Source organism: Salmo salar, chromosome ssa03, assembly GCF_905237065.1.
Source record: "Salmo salar chromosome ssa03, Ssal_v3.1, whole genome shotgun sequence".
NCBI classification, from domain to species: Eukaryota; Metazoa; Chordata; class Actinopteri; order Salmoniformes; family Salmonidae; genus Salmo; species Salmo salar.
In genome coordinates, this window is record NC_059444.1 from 95,499,006 (window position 1) to 95,519,019 (window position 20,014).

General features: G+C 45.8%; 2 protein-coding genes and 1 long non-coding RNA gene across 3 annotated transcripts in view; all 3 read left to right on the top strand.

Annotated features, from left to right (window-relative positions):
* The window catches only part of smg1 (SMG1 nonsense mediated mRNA decay associated PI3K related kinase), a 121,071-nt gene extending 102,777 nt beyond the window's left edge, over window positions 1–18,294 (top strand). Inside the window, 7 exon segments of the mRNA XM_045715889.1 lie at window positions 3,471–3,650; window positions 5,247–5,474; window positions 10,463–10,686; window positions 10,799–10,899; window positions 11,317–11,493; window positions 15,185–15,291; window positions 16,455–18,294. Of these exon segments, the coding sequence (XP_045571845.1) occupies window positions 3,471–3,650; window positions 5,247–5,474; window positions 10,463–10,686; window positions 10,799–10,899; window positions 11,317–11,493; window positions 15,185–15,291; window positions 16,455–16,532 (1,095 nt within the window). The 3' untranslated portion in view covers window positions 16,533–18,294.
* LOC123741755 (uncharacterized) lies at window positions 15,298–16,145 on the top strand. Its single transcript, XR_006769315.1, has 2 exons — window positions 15,298–15,491; window positions 15,585–16,145. It is a non-coding gene; the product is annotated as an uncharacterized lncRNA (long non-coding RNA).
* A 1,221-nt stretch (window positions 18,295–19,515) lies between the features above and the next one.
* arl6ip1 (ARL6 interacting reticulophagy regulator 1) overlaps window positions 19,516–20,014 on the top strand; it is a 67,424-nt gene continuing 66,925 nt past the window's right edge. The window contains 1 exon segment of the mRNA NM_001146645.1: window positions 19,516–19,637. Coding sequence (NP_001140117.1) covers window positions 19,602–19,637 — 36 coding nt within the window. The 5' untranslated portion in view covers window positions 19,516–19,601.

The window sequence follows — 20,014 nt, forward strand, 5'->3', positions numbered from 1 at the left end:
GCCTCAACCACAGACAACGTGTACGGCGTCGTGTGGGTGAGCGTTTTGCTGATGTCAACGTTGTGAACAGAGTGCCCCATGGTGGCGCTGGGGTTATGGTATGGACAGGCATAAGCTACGGACAATGAACACAATTGCATTTTATGATGGCAATTTGAATGCACAGAGATACCGTGATGAGATCCTGAGGCCCATTGTCGTGCCATTCATCTGCCGCCATCATCTCATGTTTCATTACGATAATGCACAGCCTCATGTCGCAAGGATCTGTACACAATTCCTGCAAGCTGAAAATGTTCTTCCATGGCTTGCTTACTCACCAGACATCTCACCCATTGAGCATGTTTGGGATGCTCTGAATCGACGTGTTTGACAGTGTGTTCTAATTCCCACCAATATCCAGCAACACACAGCCATTGAAGAGGAGTGGGACAACATTCCACAGGCCACAATCAACAGCCTGATCAACTATGTGAAGGAGATGTGTTGCACTGCATGAGCTAAATTATGGTCACACCAGATACTGACTGGTTTTCTGATCCACGCCACTACCTTTAAAAACAAAAAGGTATCTTTGACCGACCGATGCATATATGTATTCCCAGTCATGTGAAATTCATAGATTAGGACCTAATTAATTTATTTCAATTGACTGATTTTCTTATATGAACTGTAACGCACTAAAACATTTTGAAATTTTTGCATGTTGCATTTATATTTTTGTTCAGTATAGAATTGCAGGGGGGAAAAAAACATTTAAAATGCAAAAATAATTCAGGGGGAGGACCCACTAGAACCCCTGCAATATTATGCACTCCCACTTTTATACAAAGTCAGGAGGCCATGAATAGACCAACAGGTATGATTGAAGAATGAAGCAGGTGTTAAACATGGGCTTTACTTCACAGAAAGCAGCAGTTCATAACGCCAATGTCAACACTTTAAATCAAATCAGTAGACCAATATCCTTAAGTATCATGACATTAGCTTTTATAACCTTCAATCTGTTTGTTTTTTTATCATGTTTTGGACCAGAATAAGGCTCTACTATTGTTCCTGCAGTGAGGACTCAACATCTTCACCGAATGTTTTCATAATTGATCTGAAGAGAATCAGTAGTAGCCTACCAGTATGCACATTAGTGAGTAAATGAACAGCTCTCTCACCGATTCAGTTCACATAAAACATCTGTTCAAATAGAGCTGTTTGTTTTGAACAACCCATCACAAGTCTACACTGACGGGTCACTGGCAAGTCTCGACATGGGCTTCGAATCCTAGTTAAATACAAGCCAGGTATTTTGGTTTACGTGTCCCGACGCGATACCATGAACATAGAACTACGTTGTGTGATTTATGAATAGGAAAGGGATGTATAGGCTTGAATTATTCAGTCAGTCAGACACCTTTTTATAAACTAGTCCGCTTGCTGGTTTGGTCGTCAATCAAAGCACAATACAAAGCCTGTTACCCAACACCCTTGTTGTATAGTCTTATGAAACACACAAGAGAATGAATGAATGAATGAATGTGCCCATTAAACAAAGCCTGTGTGTCCATGTATGCTGATGATTCAACCATCTACATGTCAGCCACCACATCTAATGAAGTCACTGAAACCCTTAAGGAGCTGCAGTTTGTTGAGGAATAGGTGAGCTGCAGTCTGTTGAGGAATAGGGGAGCTGCAGTCTGTTGAGGAATAGGGGAGCTGCAGTCTGTTGAGGAATAGGGGAGCTGCAGTCTGTTGAGGAATAGGGGAGCTGCAGTCTGTTGAGGAATAGGGGAGCTGCAGTCTGTTGAGGAATAGGGGAGCTGCAGTCTGTTTAGGAATAGGTGAGCTGCAGTCTGGTTTAGGAATAGGGGAGCTGCAGTCTGTTTAGGAATAGGGGAGCTGCAGTCTGAGGAATAGGGGAGCTGCAGTCTGAGGAATAGGGGAGCTGCAGTCTGAGGAATAGGTGAGCTGCAGTCTGTTGAGGAATAGGTGAGCTGCAGTCTGTTTAGGAATAGGTGAGCTGCAGTCTGGTTTAGGAATAGGGGAGCTGCAGTCTGTTTAGGAATAGGGGAGCTGCAGTCTGAGGAATAGGGGAGCTGCAGTCTGTTGAGGAATAGGGGAGCTGCAGTCTGTTGAGGAATAGGGGAGCTGCAGTCTGTTGAGGAATAGGTGAGCTGCAGTCTGTTTAGGAATAGGGGAGCTGCAGTCTGTTGAGGAATAGGGGAGCTGCAGTCTGTTGAGGAATAGGGGAGCTGCAGTCTGTTGAGGAATAGGGGAGCTGCAGTCTGTTGAGGAATAGGGGAGCTGCAGTCTGTTGAGGAATAGGGGAGCTGCAGTCTGTTGAGGAATAGGGGAGCTGCAGTCTGTTTAGGAATAGGGGAGCTGCAGTCTGGTTTAGGAATAGGGGAGCTGCAGTCTGTTGAGGAATAGGTGAGCTGCAGTCTGGTTTAGGAATAGGGGAGCTGCAGTCTGTTGAGGAATAGGGGAGCTGCAGTCTGTTGAGGAATAGGGGAGCTGCAGTCTGTTGAGGAATAGGGGACCAGTAATAAACTGGTCCTGAACCAAGAGCTTTATATTTGGTAGAAATCATTCCCTAAGCTGTAAGGAATGTGGTTTAAAAAACCCCAGATGAAGCAACACCTCACGGCCTCTCCCCTATTTGACCTAGATATTTGTTGTGTGTATTGATATGTAAGTTATGTACCATTTAAAAAAAATGTGTTTTGTGCTTGAGCTGTTCTTGTCTATTTAATGTTCTCTATTATGTCATGTTTCATGTTTTGTGTGGAGCCCAGGAAGAGTAGCTGCTGCTTTCGCAACAGCTAATGGGGATCCTAATGAAATGCAGCAAAACAATAAGTGGATTTGAACTCTTCGTTACCATGTAAACGGGACGTGTAAATTCATTCACACCAGACAATGAAGATGTATCATGCTCTCCCTCCTCCGTGAAAAGAAATTTGAGCGCATCCAACCACCGCTGTAACGCTGGTGTAACGCTGGTGTAACGCTGGTGTAACGCCGCTTGTTGGAGGCGGGGCAGAGAACAGATTGACAAAACGCCAGTGTTTCTCTGCCATCGCTCGCTCTGTGACTGACAGGCGACTGTCCTATCAACACTAGAAGATGCATATCGGTCATTCTAGCGGGAGAAGGCTAAACGGACATTTCTGACTAGCGAATTTAAATTTTTGAATAAAAAGAAGCCATGTTAATTTATGAAGTAGAAAAAGTAGGCGGCTTACAATGTGTTATTTAGCCGACAAACGGCGCTTATGGAAAACCTTTGTTTAGTTCACATCTTTCGACCAGGGCCCTGTTAAAGATAGTAACTGTGTGTTCTTCAAGCCTGGCCCTGGAGAGCTATTTAAATATATATCTATCTAAACTTTATTATTCCCACTACCAGTTCACGTTCCTGAACTTTATTATTCCCAGTACCAGGTGACATTCCTCAACTTTATTCTTCCTGTTCCCAGGTGACGTTCCTGTGCAGTACCATACTGAACTTTGAGGGTCTGCGGATGCGGACCCCTGAGGCCCTGAGCATGGACTCTGCTCTGTTTGAGCTGCTGAAGAGGTGCCAGCAGACCTGCTCCTACGCTGCCCAGTTCAACACCTCCGTCTCCTCCATAGAGCTACAGCTGCTGCACAGACTGGTGAGTACTGACCCCTAGCTACAGCTGCTCCACAGACTGGTGAGTACTGACCCCTAGCTACAGCTGCTCCACAGACTGGTGAGTACTGACCCCTAGCTACAGCTGCTGCACAGACTGGTGAGTACTGACCCCTAGCTACAGCTGCTGCACAGACTGGTGAGTACTGACCCCTAGCTACAGCTGCTCCACAGACTGGTGAGTACTGACCCCTAGCTACAGCTGCTCCACAGACTGGTGAGTACTGACCCCTAGCTACAGCTGCTCCACAGACTGGTGAGTACTGACCCCTAGCTACAGCTGCTCCACAGACTGGTGAGTACTTACGTGTTAATTGGACACACATTGAAAGGAAATGCCAGAAACCAGCAGACACTCTGCCCTCTGACACTAGGTTTTCACTCCAAGCCTAGTCTAGCACACCTGATTTCAAGTATTTTAGCTGGTCGATATGCTGAATCGGCTTAGTTACAACTGGGGTTAGAGAAATCCTACAGGAGGGTATCTCTCCAGGGACAGGGCTGATATAGGGGTACCAAATCCTACAGGAGGGTATCTCTCCAGGGACAGGGCTGATATAGGGGTACCAAATCCTACAGGAGGGTATCTCTCCAGGGACAGGGCTGATATAGGGGTACCAAATCCTACAGGAGGGTATCTCTCCAGGGACAGGGCTGATATAGGGGTACCAAATCCTACAGGAGGGTAGCTCTCCAGGGACAGGGCTGATATAGGGGTACCAAATCCTACAGGAGGGTATCTCTCCAGGGACAGGGCTGATATAGGGGTACCAAATCCTACAGGAGGGTACCTCTCCAGGGACAGGGCTGATATAGGGGTACCAAATCCTACAGGAGGGTATCTCTCCAGGGACAGGGCTGATATAGGGGTACCAAATCCTACAGGAGGGTAGCTCTCCAGGGACAGGGCTGATATAGGGGTACCAAATCCTACAGGAGGGTATCTCTCCAGGGACAGGGCTGATATAGGGGTACCAAATCCTACAGGAGGGTATCTCTCCAGGGACAGGGCTGATATAGGGGTACCAAATCCTACAGGAGGGTATCTCTCCAGGGACAGGGCTGATATAGGGGTACCAAATCCTACAGGAGGGTACCTCTCCAGGGACAGGGCTGATATAGGGGTACCAAATCCTACAGGAGGGTATCTCTCCAGGGACAGGGCTGATATAGGGGTACCAAATCCTACAGGAGGGTATCTCTCCAGGGACAGGGCTGATATAGGGGTACCAAATCCTACAGGAGGGTAGCTCTCCAGGGACAGGGCTGATATAGGGGTACCAAATCCTACAGGAGGGTACCTCTCCAGGGACAGGGCTGATATAGGGGTACCAAATCCTACAGGAGGGTACCTCTCCAGGGACAGGGCTGATATAGGGGTACCAAATCCTACAGGAGGGTATCTCTCCAGGGACAGGGCTGATATAGGGGTACCAAATCCTACAGGAGGGTACCTCTCCAGGGACAGGGCTGATATAGGGGTACCAAATCCTACAGGAGGGTACCTCTCCAGGGACAGGGCTGATATGGGGGTACCATTAGGGACTTTCCTTACTCTCCCATCTCTCCTCAAACTCAGAGCCCGGCGTTGGAGCTGCCCATCGGCAGCCCTGATTGGCTAGCTTGTGCCCAGAAACAGCTGGGTCAGGAGCTGGCTACCCAGGGGGCTGTGCAAGAGGAGCGCGAGCAGCAGCTGGACGTTGCCACGGAATCACTGCAGCTATTGGTGGACAGCATCAAGGGCATCCTGTCCAATCACAACCGCCAGCTGTCTGACGTCAAACACCTTCTGAGGGCCATGGCCAAGGTACGGGGCAGACACACACAGAGAGATGGATACACACACACACAGAGATGGATACACACACACACAGAGAGATGGATACACACACACACAGAGAGATGGATACACACACACCACCTGCTGCCGGCCATGGCCAAGGTACGGGGCAGACACACACAGAGAGATGGATACACACACACACCACCTTCTGAGGGCCATGGCCAAGGTACGGGAGACACACACACACAGAGCGATGGACACACACACACACACACACACACACACACACACACACACACACACACACAGAGAGATGGATACACACACACCACCTGCTGCCGGCCATGGCCAAGGTACGGGGCAGACACACACAGAGCGATGGACACACACACACACACAGAGAGATGGATACACACACCACCTGCTGCCGGCCATGGCTAAGGTACGGGCAGTGACACAAACAGGGAGACATGTACAGATGCATGATACTCTCAGCAATCCACTACGCAACTTTCACAATGATTTATTTGTTAGAAACACCTTCCTAACTGATCTGACCTCCACCCACTCTGTTTGTCCCTGCGGGGCCCCCATACCGTAGCAAAGATGGTGGATAAATGAAGATGTCTTTAATCAGGCTGTTTACTATAACAAAAAACAGCTGGGTCTGGTCTACTTAGTTCATTGACTGTAGATGAACCAGATAACAGCTGGGTCTGGTCTACTTAGTTCATTGACTGTAGATGAACCAGATAACAGCTGGGTCTGGTCTACTTAGTTCATTGACTGTAGATGAACCAGATAACAGCTGGGTCTGGTCTACTTAGTTCATTGACTGTAGATGAACCAGATAACAGCTGGGTCTGGTCTACTTAGTTCATTGACTGTATAATATGAACCAGATAACAGCTGGGTCTGGTCTACTTAGTTCATTGACTGTATAATATGAACCAGATAACAGCTGGGTCTGGTCTACTTAGTTCATTGACTGTATAATATGAACCAGATAACAGCTGGGTCTGGTCTACTTAGTTCATTGACTGTAGATGAACCAGATAACAGCTGGGTCTGGTCTACTTAGTTCATTGACTGTATAATATGAACCAGATAACAGCTGGGTCTGGTCTACTTAGTTCATTGACTGTAGATGAACCAGATAACAGCTGGGTCTGGTCTACTTAGTTCATTGACTGTATAATATGAACCAGATAACAGCTGGGTCTGGTCTACTTAGTTCACTGACTGTAGATGAACCAGATAACAGCTGGGTCTGGTCTACTTAGTTCATTGACTGTATAATATGAGCCAGATAACAGCTGGGTTTGGTCTACTTAGTTCATTGACTGTATAATATGAACCAGATAACAGCTGGGTCTGGTCTACTTAGTTCATTGACTGTATAATATGAACCAGATAACAGCTGGGTCTGGTCTACTTAGTTCATTGACTGTATAATATGAGCCAGATAACAGCTGGGTCTGGTCTACTTAGTTCATTGACTGTATAATATGAACCAGATAACAGCTGGGTTTGGTCTACATAGTTCATTGACTGTATAATATGAACCAGATAACAGCTGGGTCTGGTCTACTTAGTTCATTGACTGTATAATATGAACCAGATAACAGCTGGGTCTGGTCTACTTAGTTCATTGACTGTAGATGAACCAGATAACAGCTGGGTTTGGTCTACTTAGTTCATTGACTGTATAATATGAACCAGATAACAGCTGGGTCTGGTCTACTTAGTTCATTGACTGTATAATATGAACCAGATAACAGCTGGGTCTGGTCTACTTAGTTCATTGACTGTAGATGAACCAGATAACAGCTGGGTCTGGTCTACTTAGTTCATTGACTGTAGATGAACCAGATAACAGCTGGGTCTGGTCTACTTAGTTCATTGACTGTATAATATGAACCAGATAACAGCTGGGTCTGGTCTACTTAGTTCATTGACTGTAAGATGAACCAGATAACAGCTGGGTCTGGTCTACTTAGTTCATTGACTGTATAAGATGAACCAGATAACAGCTGGGTCTGGTCTACTTAGTTCATTGACTGTATAATATGAGCCAGATAACAGCTGGGTCTGGTCTACTTAGTTCATTGACTGTATAATATGAACCAGATAACAGCTGGGTCTGGTCTACTTAGTTCATTGACTGTATAATATGAACCAGATAACAGCTGGGTCTGGTCTACTTAGTTCATTGACTGTATAATATGAACCAGATAACAGCTGGGTCTGGTCTACTTAGTTCATTGACTGTATAATATGAACCAGATAACAGCTGGGTCTGGTCTACTTAGTTCATTGACTGTAGATGAACCAGATAACAGCTGGGTCTGGTCTACTTAGTTCATTGACTGTATAATATGAGCCAGATAACAGCTGGGTCTGGTCTACTTAGTTCATTGACTGTAGATGAACCAGATAACAGCTGGGTCTGGTCTACTTAGTTCATTGACTGTAGATGAACCAGATAACAGCTGGGTCTGGTCTACTTAGTTCATTGACTGTAGATGAACCAGATAACAGCTGGGTCTGGTCTACTTAGTTCATTGACTGTAGATGAACCAGATAACAGCTGGGTCTGGTCTACTTAGTTCATTGACTGTATAATATGAACCAGATAACAGCTGGGTCTGGTCTACTTAGTTCATTGACTGTAGATGAACCAGATAACAGCTGGGTCTGGTCTACTTAGTTCATTGACTGTATAATATGAACCAGATAACAGCTGGGTCTGGTCTACTTAGTTCATTGACTGTATAATATGAACCAGATAACAGCTGGGTCTGGTCTACTTAGTTCATTGACTGTATAATATGAACCAGATAACAGCTGGGTCTGGTCTACTTAGTTTATTGACTGTAGATGAACCAGATAACAGCTGGGTCTGGTCTACTTAGTTCATTGACTGTATAATATGAACCAGATAACAGCTGGGTCTGGTCTACTTAGTTCATTGACTGTATAATATGAACCAGATAACAGCTGGGTCTGGTCTACTTAGTTCATTGACTGTAGATGAACCAGATAACAGCTGGGTCTGGTCTACTTAGTTCATTGACTGTATAATATGAACCAGATAACAGCTGGGTCTGGTCTACTTAGTTCATTGACTGTAGATGAACCAGATAACAGCTGGGTCTGGTCTACTTAGTTCATTGACTGTATAATATGAACCAGATAACAGCTGGGTCTGGTCTACTTAGTTTATTGACTGTAGATGAACCAGATAACAGCTGGGTCTGGTCTACTTAGTTCATTGACTGTATAATATGAACCAGATAACAGCTGGGTCTGGTCTACTTAGTTCATTGACTGTATAATATGAACCAGATAACAGCTGGGTCTGGTCTACTTAGTTCATTGACTGTAGATGAACCAGATAACAGCTGGGTCTGGTCTACTTAGTTCATTGACTGTATAATATGAACCAGATAACAGCTGGGTCTGGTCTACTTAGTTCATTGACTGTAGATGAACCAGATAACAGCTGGATCTGGTCTACTTAGTTCATTGACTGTATAATATGAACCAGATAACAGCTGGGTCTGGTCTACTTAGTTCATTGACTGTATAATATGAACCAGATAACAGCTGGGTCTGGTCTACCTAAGTTCATTGACTGTAGATGAACCAGATAACAGCTGGGTCTGGTCTACTTAGTTCATTGACTGTATAATATGAACCAGATAACAGCTGGGTCTGGTCTACTTAGTTCATTGACTGTATAATATGAACCAGATAACAGCTGGGTCTGGTCTACTTAGTTCATTGACTGTATAATATGAACCAGATAACAGCTGGGTCTGGTCTACTTAGTTCACTGACTGTATAATATGAACCAGATAACAGCTGGGTCTGGTCTACTTAGTTTATTGACTGTATAATATGAACCAGATAACAGCTGGGTCTGGTCTACTTAGTTCATTGACTGTATAATATGAACCAGATAACAGCTGGGTCTGGTCTACTTAGTTCATTGACTGTAGATGAACCAGATAACAGCTGGGTCTGGTCTACTTAGTTCATTGACTGTAGATGAACCAGATAACAGCTGGGTCTGGTCTACTTAGTTCATTGACTGTATAATATGAACCAGATAACAGCTGGGTCTGGTCTACTTAGTTCATTGACTGTAGATGAACCAGATAACAGCTGGGTCTGGTCTACTTAGTTCATTGACTGTATAATATGAACCAGATAACAGCTGGGTCTGGTCTACTTAGTTCATTGACTGTAGATGAACCAGATAACAGCTGGGTCTGGTCTACTTAGTTCATTGACTGTATAATATGAACCAGATAACAGCTGGGTCTGGTCTACTTAGTACATTGACTGTATAATATGAGCCAGATAACAGCTGGGTTTGGTCTACTTAGTTCATTGACTGTATAATATGAACCAGATAACAGCTGGGTCTGGTCTACTTAGTTCATTGACTGTATAATATGAACCAGATAACAGCTGGGTCTGGTCTACTTAGTTCATTGACTGTATAATATGAACCAGATAACAGCTGGGTCTGGTCTACTTAGTTCATTGACTGTAGATGAACCAGATAACAGCTGGGTCTGGTCTACTTAGTTTATTGACTGTATAATATGAACCAGATAACAGCTGGGTCTGGTCTACTTAGTTCATTGACTGTATAATATGAACCAGATAACAGCTGGGTCTGGTCTACTTAGTTCATTGACTGTAGATGAACCAGATAACAGCTGGGTCTGGTCTACTTAGTTCATTGACTGTATAATATGAACCAGATAACAGCTGGGTCTGGTCTACTTAGTTCATTGACTGTAGATGAACCAGATAACAGCTGGGTCTGGTCTACTTAGTTCATTGACTGTATAATATGAACCAGATAACAGCTGGGTCTGGTCTACTTAGTTCATTGACTTTATAATATGAACCAGATAACAGCTGGGTCTGGTCTACTTAGTTCATTGACGGTAGATGAACCAGTGAAATGTCTTTCTCTTCTGTCTCTCCCGTAGGACGAGGAGAACGCGCTGGCGGAGGGGGAGGAAGTGACCTACGAGGGCAGCGTCCGCCAGTTCCTGTTGGAGTACAAGGCGTGGCAGGACAACGTGCAGATCGTGCTGTTCACTGTCGTCCAGGCAACGGGCCAGCCCCGAGGGGGAGGGGCCAGTCAGGAGGGGGTGGAGCTACTGCAGGAGATACCTGCTACCCTGAAGGAGCTACACACACAGAGCACCAGGTACACACACACACACACACACACACACACACACACACACACACACACCCTGAATGAGCTACAAACACCCCTACCTGTACTGACAGTGGCCACCCTGTCCCTCTGTCTTCAGTGTGTATAACCGCCTGGTTGGCTTTGCGTCTCCGTTGGTGACAGAGAGGGGTGGAGACTGTTCCAGCCCCACCTCTACGGCTCAGACCAGCTTCGCTGCAGGTAACTACATCGCCCTTATTGTGCGCTACCCTGGCTGAGGGCACCCTACTCCCAATGTGGTGCACTACTATGGGCACTAGGTCAAAAGTAGGGCACTACATAGGGAATAGGGGGCCCTTTGTTTAATGTGATAACCTGTGTTAAATACCAGAATGATTAAAAATGGCATCTCGCTTCAGAGCTCACAGGCAATGATTACTCTCTCCCGTTCTCTTCTCTTTACGATCTTTCTCTCCTTCTTGCTCTTTCCTTTCCTCTCTCTCTCTCTCTCTCTCTCTCTCTCTCTCTCTCTCTTTCTCTCTCTCTCTCTCTTTCTTTCTTTCTTTCTTTCTGTCTCTCTTCCTGCCTTTCTTTCTTTCTCTCTTTCTTTCTTTCTTTCTTTCTTTTCTTTCTTTCTTTTCCCCCTTCTCCCCCCAGCGGTGAGGTGCAGTGGTGTGAAGACTCAGACGGACTCAATGTCCCAGAATTCACGCAAGCTCCTCCCCCGTAACCTTGGCACCCCGGCGGACACCCCCCCCAGCGCTCAGATGATGACCAGCAAGGGTCTGAATCCCAGCCCCAAACGGGCTGTACGCGACCCCAAGACGGGACGAGGTACGACCCCTAACCTCCATCTAACCCCTGACCTTCAATTCAATGAGTGTATAATTAGAAGGAGCAGCAGTACTGCTGCCTAACTGTCCCAAATGGCCCCCTATTCCATATAGACTGCTGCCTAACTGTCCCAAATGCCCCCCTATTCCATATAGACTGCTGCCTAACTGTCCCAAATGGCCCCCTATTCTATATAGACTGCTGCCTAACTGTCCCAAATGGCCCCCTATTCCATATAGACTGCTGCCTAACTGTCCCAAATGGCCCCCTATTCCATATAGACTGCTGCCTAACTGTCCCAAATGGCCCCCTATTCCATATAGACTGCTGCCTAACTGTCCCAAATGGCCCCCTATTCCATATAGACTGCTGCCTAACTGTCCCAAATGGCCCCCTATTCTATATAGACTGCTGCCTAACTGTCCCAAATGGCCCCCTATTCCATATAGACTGCTGCCTAACTGTCCCAAATGGCCCCCTATTCTATATAGACTGCTGCCTAACTGTCCCAAATGGCCCCCTATTCCATATAGACTGCTGCCTAACTGTCCCAAATGGGACCCTATTCCACATAGACTGCTGCCTAACTGTCCCAAATGGCCCCCTATTCTATATAGACTGCTGCCTAACTGTCCCAAATGGCCCCCTATTCCATATAGACTGCTACCCTAACTGTCCCAAACGGGACCCTATTCCATATAGTCTGCTGCCCAACTGTCCCAAACGGGACCCTATTCCATATAGTCTGCTGCCCAACTGTCCCAAATGGTACCCTATTCGATATAGTACAACAGTAGAGCACTGACTGTACAAAACATTAGGAACACCTCTCTAATATTGAGTTGCACCCCTCTTTGCCCTCAGAACAGCCTCAATTCGTCGGGGTTTGGACTCCACAAGGTGTTGAAAGCATTCCACAGGGATGCTGGCCCATGTTGACTCCAATGCTTCCCACAGTTGTGTCCAGTTGGCTGGATGTCCTTTGGGTGGTGGACCATTCTTGATACACACGGAAACTGTGGAGCGTGAAAACCCAGCAGCGTTGCATTTCTTGACACAAACCGGTGCACCTGGCATCTACTACCATACCCCGTTAAAAGTCAATTCAATATTTTGTCTTGCCCATTCACCCTCTGAATGGCACACATACAGCTGTGGCCAAAAGTTTTGAGAATGACAGAAATATTAATTTCCACAAAGTCTGCTGCCTCAGTGTCTTTAGATATTTTTGTCAGATGTTACTATGGAATACTGAAGTATAATTACAAGCATTTCATAAGTGTCAAAGGCTTTTATTGACAATTACATGAAGTTGATGCAAAGAGTCAATATTTGCAGTGTTGACCCTTCTTTTTCAAGACCTCTGCAATCCGCCCTGGCATGCTGTCAATTAACTTCTGGGCCACATCCTGACTGATGGCAGCCCATTCTTGCATAATCAATGCTTGGAGCTTGTCAGAATTTGTGGGTTTCTGTTTGTCCACCCGCCTCTTGAGGATTGACCACAAGTTCTGAATGGGATTAAGGTCTGGGGAGGTTCCTGGCCATGGACCCAAAATATCGGTCTTGTTTCCCGAGCCACTTAGTTATCACTTTTGCCTTATGGCAAGGTGCTCCATCATGCTGGAAAAGGCATTGTTCGTCTCCAAACTGTTCCTGGATGGTTGGGAGAAGTTGCTCTCGGAGGATGTGTTGGTACCATTCTTTATTCATGGCTGTGTTCTTAGGCAAAATTGTGAGTGAGCCCACTCCCTTGGCTGAGAAGCAACCCCACACATGAATGGTCTCAGAATGCTTTACTGTTGGCATGACACAGGACTGATGGTAGCGCTCACCTTGTCTTCTCCGGACAAGCTTTTTTCCAGATGTCCCAAACAATCAGAAAGGGCATTCATCAGAGAAAATGACTTTACCCCAGTCCTCAGCAATCCAATCCCTGTACCTTTTGCAGAATATCAGTCTGTCCCTGATGTTTTTCCTGGAGAGAAGTGGCTTCTTTGCTGCCCTTCTTGACACCAAGCCATCCTCCAAAAGCCTTCGCCTCACTGTGCGTGCAGATGCACTCACACCTGCCTGCTGCCATTCCTGAGCAAGCTCTGTACTGGTGGTGCCCCGATCCTGCAGCTGAATCAACTTTAGGAGATGGTCCTGGTGCTTGCTGGACTTTCTTGGGTGCCCTGAAGCCTTCTTCACAACAATTGAACCACTCTCCTTGAAGTTCTTGATGATCCGATAAATGGTTGAGTTAGGTGCAATCTTACTGGCAGCAATATCCTTGCCTGTGAAGCCCTTTTTGTGCAAAGCAATGATGACAGCACGTGTTTCCTTGCAGGTAACCATGGTTGACAGAGGAAGAACAATGATTCCAAACACCACCCTCCTTTTGAAGCTTCCAGTCTTTTATTTGAACTCAATCAGCATGACAGTGATCACCAGCCTTGTCCTCATCAACACTCACACCTGTGTTAACGAGAGAATCACTGACATGATGTCAGCTGGTCTTTTTGTGGCAGGGCTGAAATGCAGTGGAATTGTTTTTTTCAGTTAATTTGCATGGCAAAGAGGGACTTTGCAATTGATTGCAATTCATCTGATCACTCTTCATAACATTCTGGAGTATATGCAAATTGCCATCATACAAACTGAGGCATCAGACTTTGTGATAATTAATATTAGTGTCATTCTCAAAACTTTTGGCCACGACTGTAGACAATCCATGTCTCAATTGTCTCAAGGCTTAAAAATCCTTATTTAACCTGTCTCTCCCCTTCATCTACACTGATTTGAAGTGGATTTAATAAATGACGTCAATATGTGTGTATATATATATATATATTTTTATTTAACTAAGCAAGTCCGTTAAGAATAAATTCTTATTTACAATGACGGCCATACCCGGACGACGCTGGGCCAATTGTGCACCACCCTACGGGGACTCCCAATCACGGCCGGTTGTGATACGGCCTGGATTCAAACCAGGGTGTCTGTAGTGACACCTCAAGCACTGAGATGCAGTGCCTTAGATTGCTGCGCCACTCGGGAAATAAAATATAAAAAGTAACACAATAACATAACAATAAGAGGTTATATACAGGGGGCACCAGTACTGAGTCAGTGTGCAGGGTACAGGTTGGTTGAGGTAATTTGTACATGTAGGTAGGGGTGAAGTGACTATGCATAGATAATAAACTGCGAGTAGCAGCAGTGTACAAAATAAAGAGGGGGGGGGGGGTGTTATCGTAAATAGTCCAGTGGCCATTTGATGAATTGTTCAGCAGTCTTATGGCTTGGGGGAAGAAGCTGGTAAGGAGCCTTTTGATCCTAGACTTGGCGCTCCAATACCGCTTGCCGTGCGGGGGGCAGAGAAAACAGTCTATAACTTGGGTGATTGGAGTCTCTGACAATTTTTTGGGCTTTCCTCTGACACCGCCTATTGTATATAGGTCCTGGATGGCAGGAAGCTTGGCCCCAGTGCTGTACTGGGCCGTACGCACTACCCTCTGTAGCACCTTAAGGTCAGATGCCGAGCAGTTGCCATACCAGGCAGTGATGCAACCGGTCAGGATGCTCTCAACGGTGCAGCTGTAGAACTTTTTGAGGATCTGGGGACCCATGCCAAATCTGTTGTGGTGGTTGACTCTGACGTGGTGGTGTGTGGTGACTCTGACGTGGTGGTGTGTGTGTGCTGCAGCTGTCCAGGAGAGGAACTCGTACGCGGTGAGCGTGTGGAAGAGGGTGAAAGCCAAGCTGGAGGGGAGAGACGTGGACCCCAACAGGAGGATGAGTGTCACTGAGCAGGTAACTACACACTGAGCAGGTAGAAACACACTGCTTTACACACTGAGCAGGTAACTACACACTGAGCAGGTAGAAACACACTGCTTTACACACTGAGCAGGTAACTACACACTGAGCAGGTAGAAACACACTGCTTTACACACTGAGCAGGTAACTACACACTGAGCAGGTAGCAACACGCTGCTTTACACACTGAGCAGGTAGCAACATGCTGCTTTACACACTGAGCAGGTAGCAACACGCTGCTTTATCAACTGAGCAGGTAGCAACACGCTGCTTTATCAACTGAGCAGGTAGCAACACGCTGCTTTACACACTGAGCAGGTAGCAACACGCTGCTTTACACACTGAGCAGGTAGCAACACGCTGCTTTACACACTGAGCAGGTAGCAACACGCTGCTTTACACACTGAGCAGGTAGCAACACGCTGCTTTACACACTGAGCAGGTAGAAACACGCTGCTTTACACACTGAGCAGGTAGCAACACGCTGCTTTACACACTGAGCAGGTAGCAACACGCTGCTTTACACACTGAGCAGGTAGCAACACGCTGCTTTACACACTGAGCAGGTAGCAACACGCTGCTTTACACACTGAGCAGGTAGCAACACGCTGCTATACACACTGAGCAGGTAGCAACACGCTGCTTTACACACTGAGCAGGTAGCAACACGCTGCTTTACACACTGAGCAGGTAGCAACACGCTGCTTTACACACTGAGCAGGTAGCAACACGCTGCTTTACACACTGAGCAGGTAGCAACACGCTGCTTTACACACTGAGCAGGTAGCAACACGCTGCTTTACACACTGAGCAGGTAGCAACACGCTGCTTTACACACTGAGCAGGTAGAAACACGCTGCTTTACACACTGAGCAGGTAGCAACACGCTGCTTTACACACTGAGCAGGTAGCAACACGCTGCTTTACACGCTGAGCAGGTAGCAACACGCTGCTTTACACGCTGAGCAGGTAGCAACACGCTGCTTTACACGCTGAGCAGCCAGCTACACGCTGCTTTACACGCTGACTACACTTTCCTCTTTTGCCTTATCCCGGTCTCTCTCTCTCTCCTCTTCTCCTGCTCTCCCTCTCCTCCTACTCCATCCCTCTCTCCCCTACCTGTCTCCCCACCTCCCCTCTCTCCCTCTCCTCTCCAGGTGGACTGTGTGATAAAGGAGGCCACCAATGTGGACAACCTGTCCCAGCTGTACGAGGGCTGGACAGCCTGGGTGTGAATGGTGTCTCCCTGTGGTTCCAGCACACAACAGAGCCTCGCAGAGGGAGGGTTAGACATCCAACCCAACCTCCAGACCAGACACCCGGATACGTTCCTGCCCTGTTCTGGCAGGGTTAGGGTTAGGTGTGTCTGTCTGGGCCTGGGGGTGAAGGAAGGAGAGGAGGAGCCACTGGAGCAGCAGCACCCAACCGTGCCACACGCTGATGGGGAAGGAGGGGGAGAGGGGGGGGGTCAAGATACTCCCCCCACCCCGATATAACCTCCTAGGGGTCCACCATGGAACCCCTACTCCTGTACCGTAGCAGCACTAGAGCTGTCTGCCTGGCTGATTGGCTGGCTAAACCCAGTCCCACCCAACCTGCCACCTGGCAATAGACCAAGCTAACACAACCAGCTAAAGGGTCACTCTGCAGTCTGTCTGCAGCCAGATCTGACCACTCTGCTTGTCTGTACGGGTGGGGGGGTCTGTCTGGGACAGGAAGGGGAGCAGAGGAATTGGTAGGGAAGGTATGGTGATAAGGCCCTCCCCCTCTACCCTATGTTTTGAATAACCTTTACCCTCCCCTAATGAAAACCACCACCACCCTCCACTCACTGTTACCACCGATGACAACCCCCCCTTTAACAGTTGAGCTGGTTTACCCAGCAATGCCGTTGGGTTTGGACCTCATTTTAAAGGGGCGGAGAAACAGGAGGCTTTGCCAGGTGTGGTCTGAAGAGCTGATTGGCTGCGCCTGTTTTTAAAGCAATCTCCTCCCTGATGGTACAGTGATTCTGATTGGCCAGCGACTGAGCTGCGTGAGTTGTGATTGGGCAGGTGTGGAGTGGGGGAAAGGGAAGAATCTGTTGGCTCAATGGACTCCATCCAAGCCTGAGAGGGAAAATGATTCCAGGAAATAAAATGGTGTAATCAGACTGTCTTTTTTCTTTTTTTCTTCTCTTAAACATTTATTGTAAAACTGAAGAAAAAAATACTTATTTTACAAAGCTCTTTAGAAATTGTGTATCACACAAGTTTGACATTAAAAATGGATTATCAAGTGGAGATGTTTTTTTGGGGGGAGAAGATTCAGTCGTGTGGTGTTTTCTTTTTATTTATACGTTTCGGCACTGCGTAACGATGTGCCTCAAGTTAACTAATCCTATTGTCTGAAGTTACCTTTTTTTTGTTGAGGGGAGTTAAGATTTCGGGATTGACTGAGAAAGGATAACAAAGTGGGCAAAGTTCTAGCTAGTTACTATCTGAACCTTGGTCTACGTCCCAAACAGCACCATATCCCCTATACAGTGCACTACTTTTGACCAGAGACATATGGGTCAAAGGTCGTGCCCTAAATAGGGAATAGGGTGCCATTTGGAATGCAAGCCTTGACCTGAGAGAAATCCATGTATAATCCTTTTTCTTCAATGTGAATCTTTATTCATATCTGTTGTATTTGTAGGCTTCTCTCCTGCCTATCCCTTGTTTATAAAATAGAAAAGCTTTAGACTAGATTGATTCCTTTTTTTGACTTGCTGCCTTGCCTGTGAGTAGTACTAGTAGTAGTAGTAGTACCCTTCCTAATATGGGATGTATACTCCCCCAGCCTGTGTTTTACTGATCCTTATTAACTGACCCTCTAGTTTTACCTTTTTAGTGGGAGAAATAATTACAATAGATAAGTGAAGGAATAGTGGATGTTTTTTGATGGTCGTGAAAAACTGCTATTTCTTAATGTTTTATTGGATTTAGTTTGAAATAAAATTGCATTTAAAATGGTTGTCTGTTTCCGTCTCTGCATATGTTCTGCAAATACAAAACATAATAAATATAAATACACCCATGTATTAACTAACTAGGCAAGTCAGTTAAGAACAAATTCTTATATTGATGGCCTACACCGGCCAAACCCGGACGACAATTGTGTGCCGCTCTATGGGACTCCGAATCACGGCCGGTTGTGTTACAGCCTGGATTCAAACCAGGGTGTCTGTAGTGACGCCTCTAGCACTGAGATGCAGTGCCTTAGACCGCTGCGCCACTTGGGAGCCCCATGTATTTGTGTTAAACTATTTTTTTTATGTTGATGATTTGATGGCTGATATATTTTTCATTGTACGGTGATGCCAATGAAAATACAGTAAAAGTAATTTAGTTCTAGAATTATTTCTCCAGGTGGAAAGATTGATACTGTAAACTGAACATATGAACTGCATGTACATAGAAAATGGATAATGGAAAGAACATTTTTTAGGACTCTACCCTCTCCGTACACTTTTCAATTGTTTTTCTACGTCCCATACTCTCATAACTACACAGACTGAAAGGTGCATGTACTTCGCTGCTTTGGATGAGAAGCCACACTGTTTTCAACAATCTGGTATTTACACTGATGTGGAAATAGGATTGCTGGAGAAAGCTGGCTAACGGTTTTCAGTGGTCTAAAAGAGACTGAGGGTTGTGTCCCAGACTTCTGACCAAGGGAATAGGGTACAGTTTGGGACTTGGCCAAGGAAAGGAATTCACCTCAGACTATTGGGTAATGGTTATAGACTGGTGAATGAGCTCACTGGGCTAGCAGCCAATCAATATCCAGTCAGTGAGGGGGAAATGTAACACAGAGAACATTGAGGACTTCAGCAGTGGTCAGTGATCCAAACGCCTGACTGATATTAAATTAATCATCCAATTCCATTTAAGCTAAACCTAATCAATCAAGTGATTTGTGAAATTGGTCAGAGGTTCACCAATTCAATTATTGCTCATTCTACTAATTTCCTGGTGGTAGGAGTTTCCTCCTCCGAAACAAATTGTTTAAAATGAATTGGGTCATAAATGTCAGCCGAATAGTTTTATTTTGGGCAATGCCGAGAAAAGGGGTGTGAACTACATTACCCATAAAGCCTTTAGCCATGACGGTTTTTTGTTGTTCATAAATCCATCCTGCCAGGCGGTTAACGGTTGGTTTGTGAACTGCAAAATCCACAAAGAGAGGGAAGCCACTGCTGCGCCCCTTGGGTCGTTTTAAATTTGCCTTTGAAACATCACTGAAACCTTAAACATCGTAAACTTAAACAACTGCTAGCTATGGCAGAGGGAGACAACAAAAGCGCCAACGTAATCGTAAGTAACGTTATCCCACTTTCGACTTGACAAGCTCTTGTTCCTGAATTAGGTAACGTTAACGTCGTAGTGTGCTTGACTGCTGTCGTTCGCTTGTCAACGGCCTTCGAAATGCTAACAATTAACCAGCTATGCTAGCGAAGGAAGATTAGTGAAAATGAAATCATTAATCTGAGCAAATTAACCAAGCCATGCATTACATGGTTTGTAATGTTAGATAATTAACATTATCTACACTAACAATTAGTTATGCAGTCTAATATTGGCCTTTTAGCTAACATTATTGCTTGGCTAACTAGCTATTAACGCATGATACCGCTAATTGAAGAAAGGTGTTTTTGTAGCTAGCATACAGCTAGCTGTTTATTTGGCTGGCT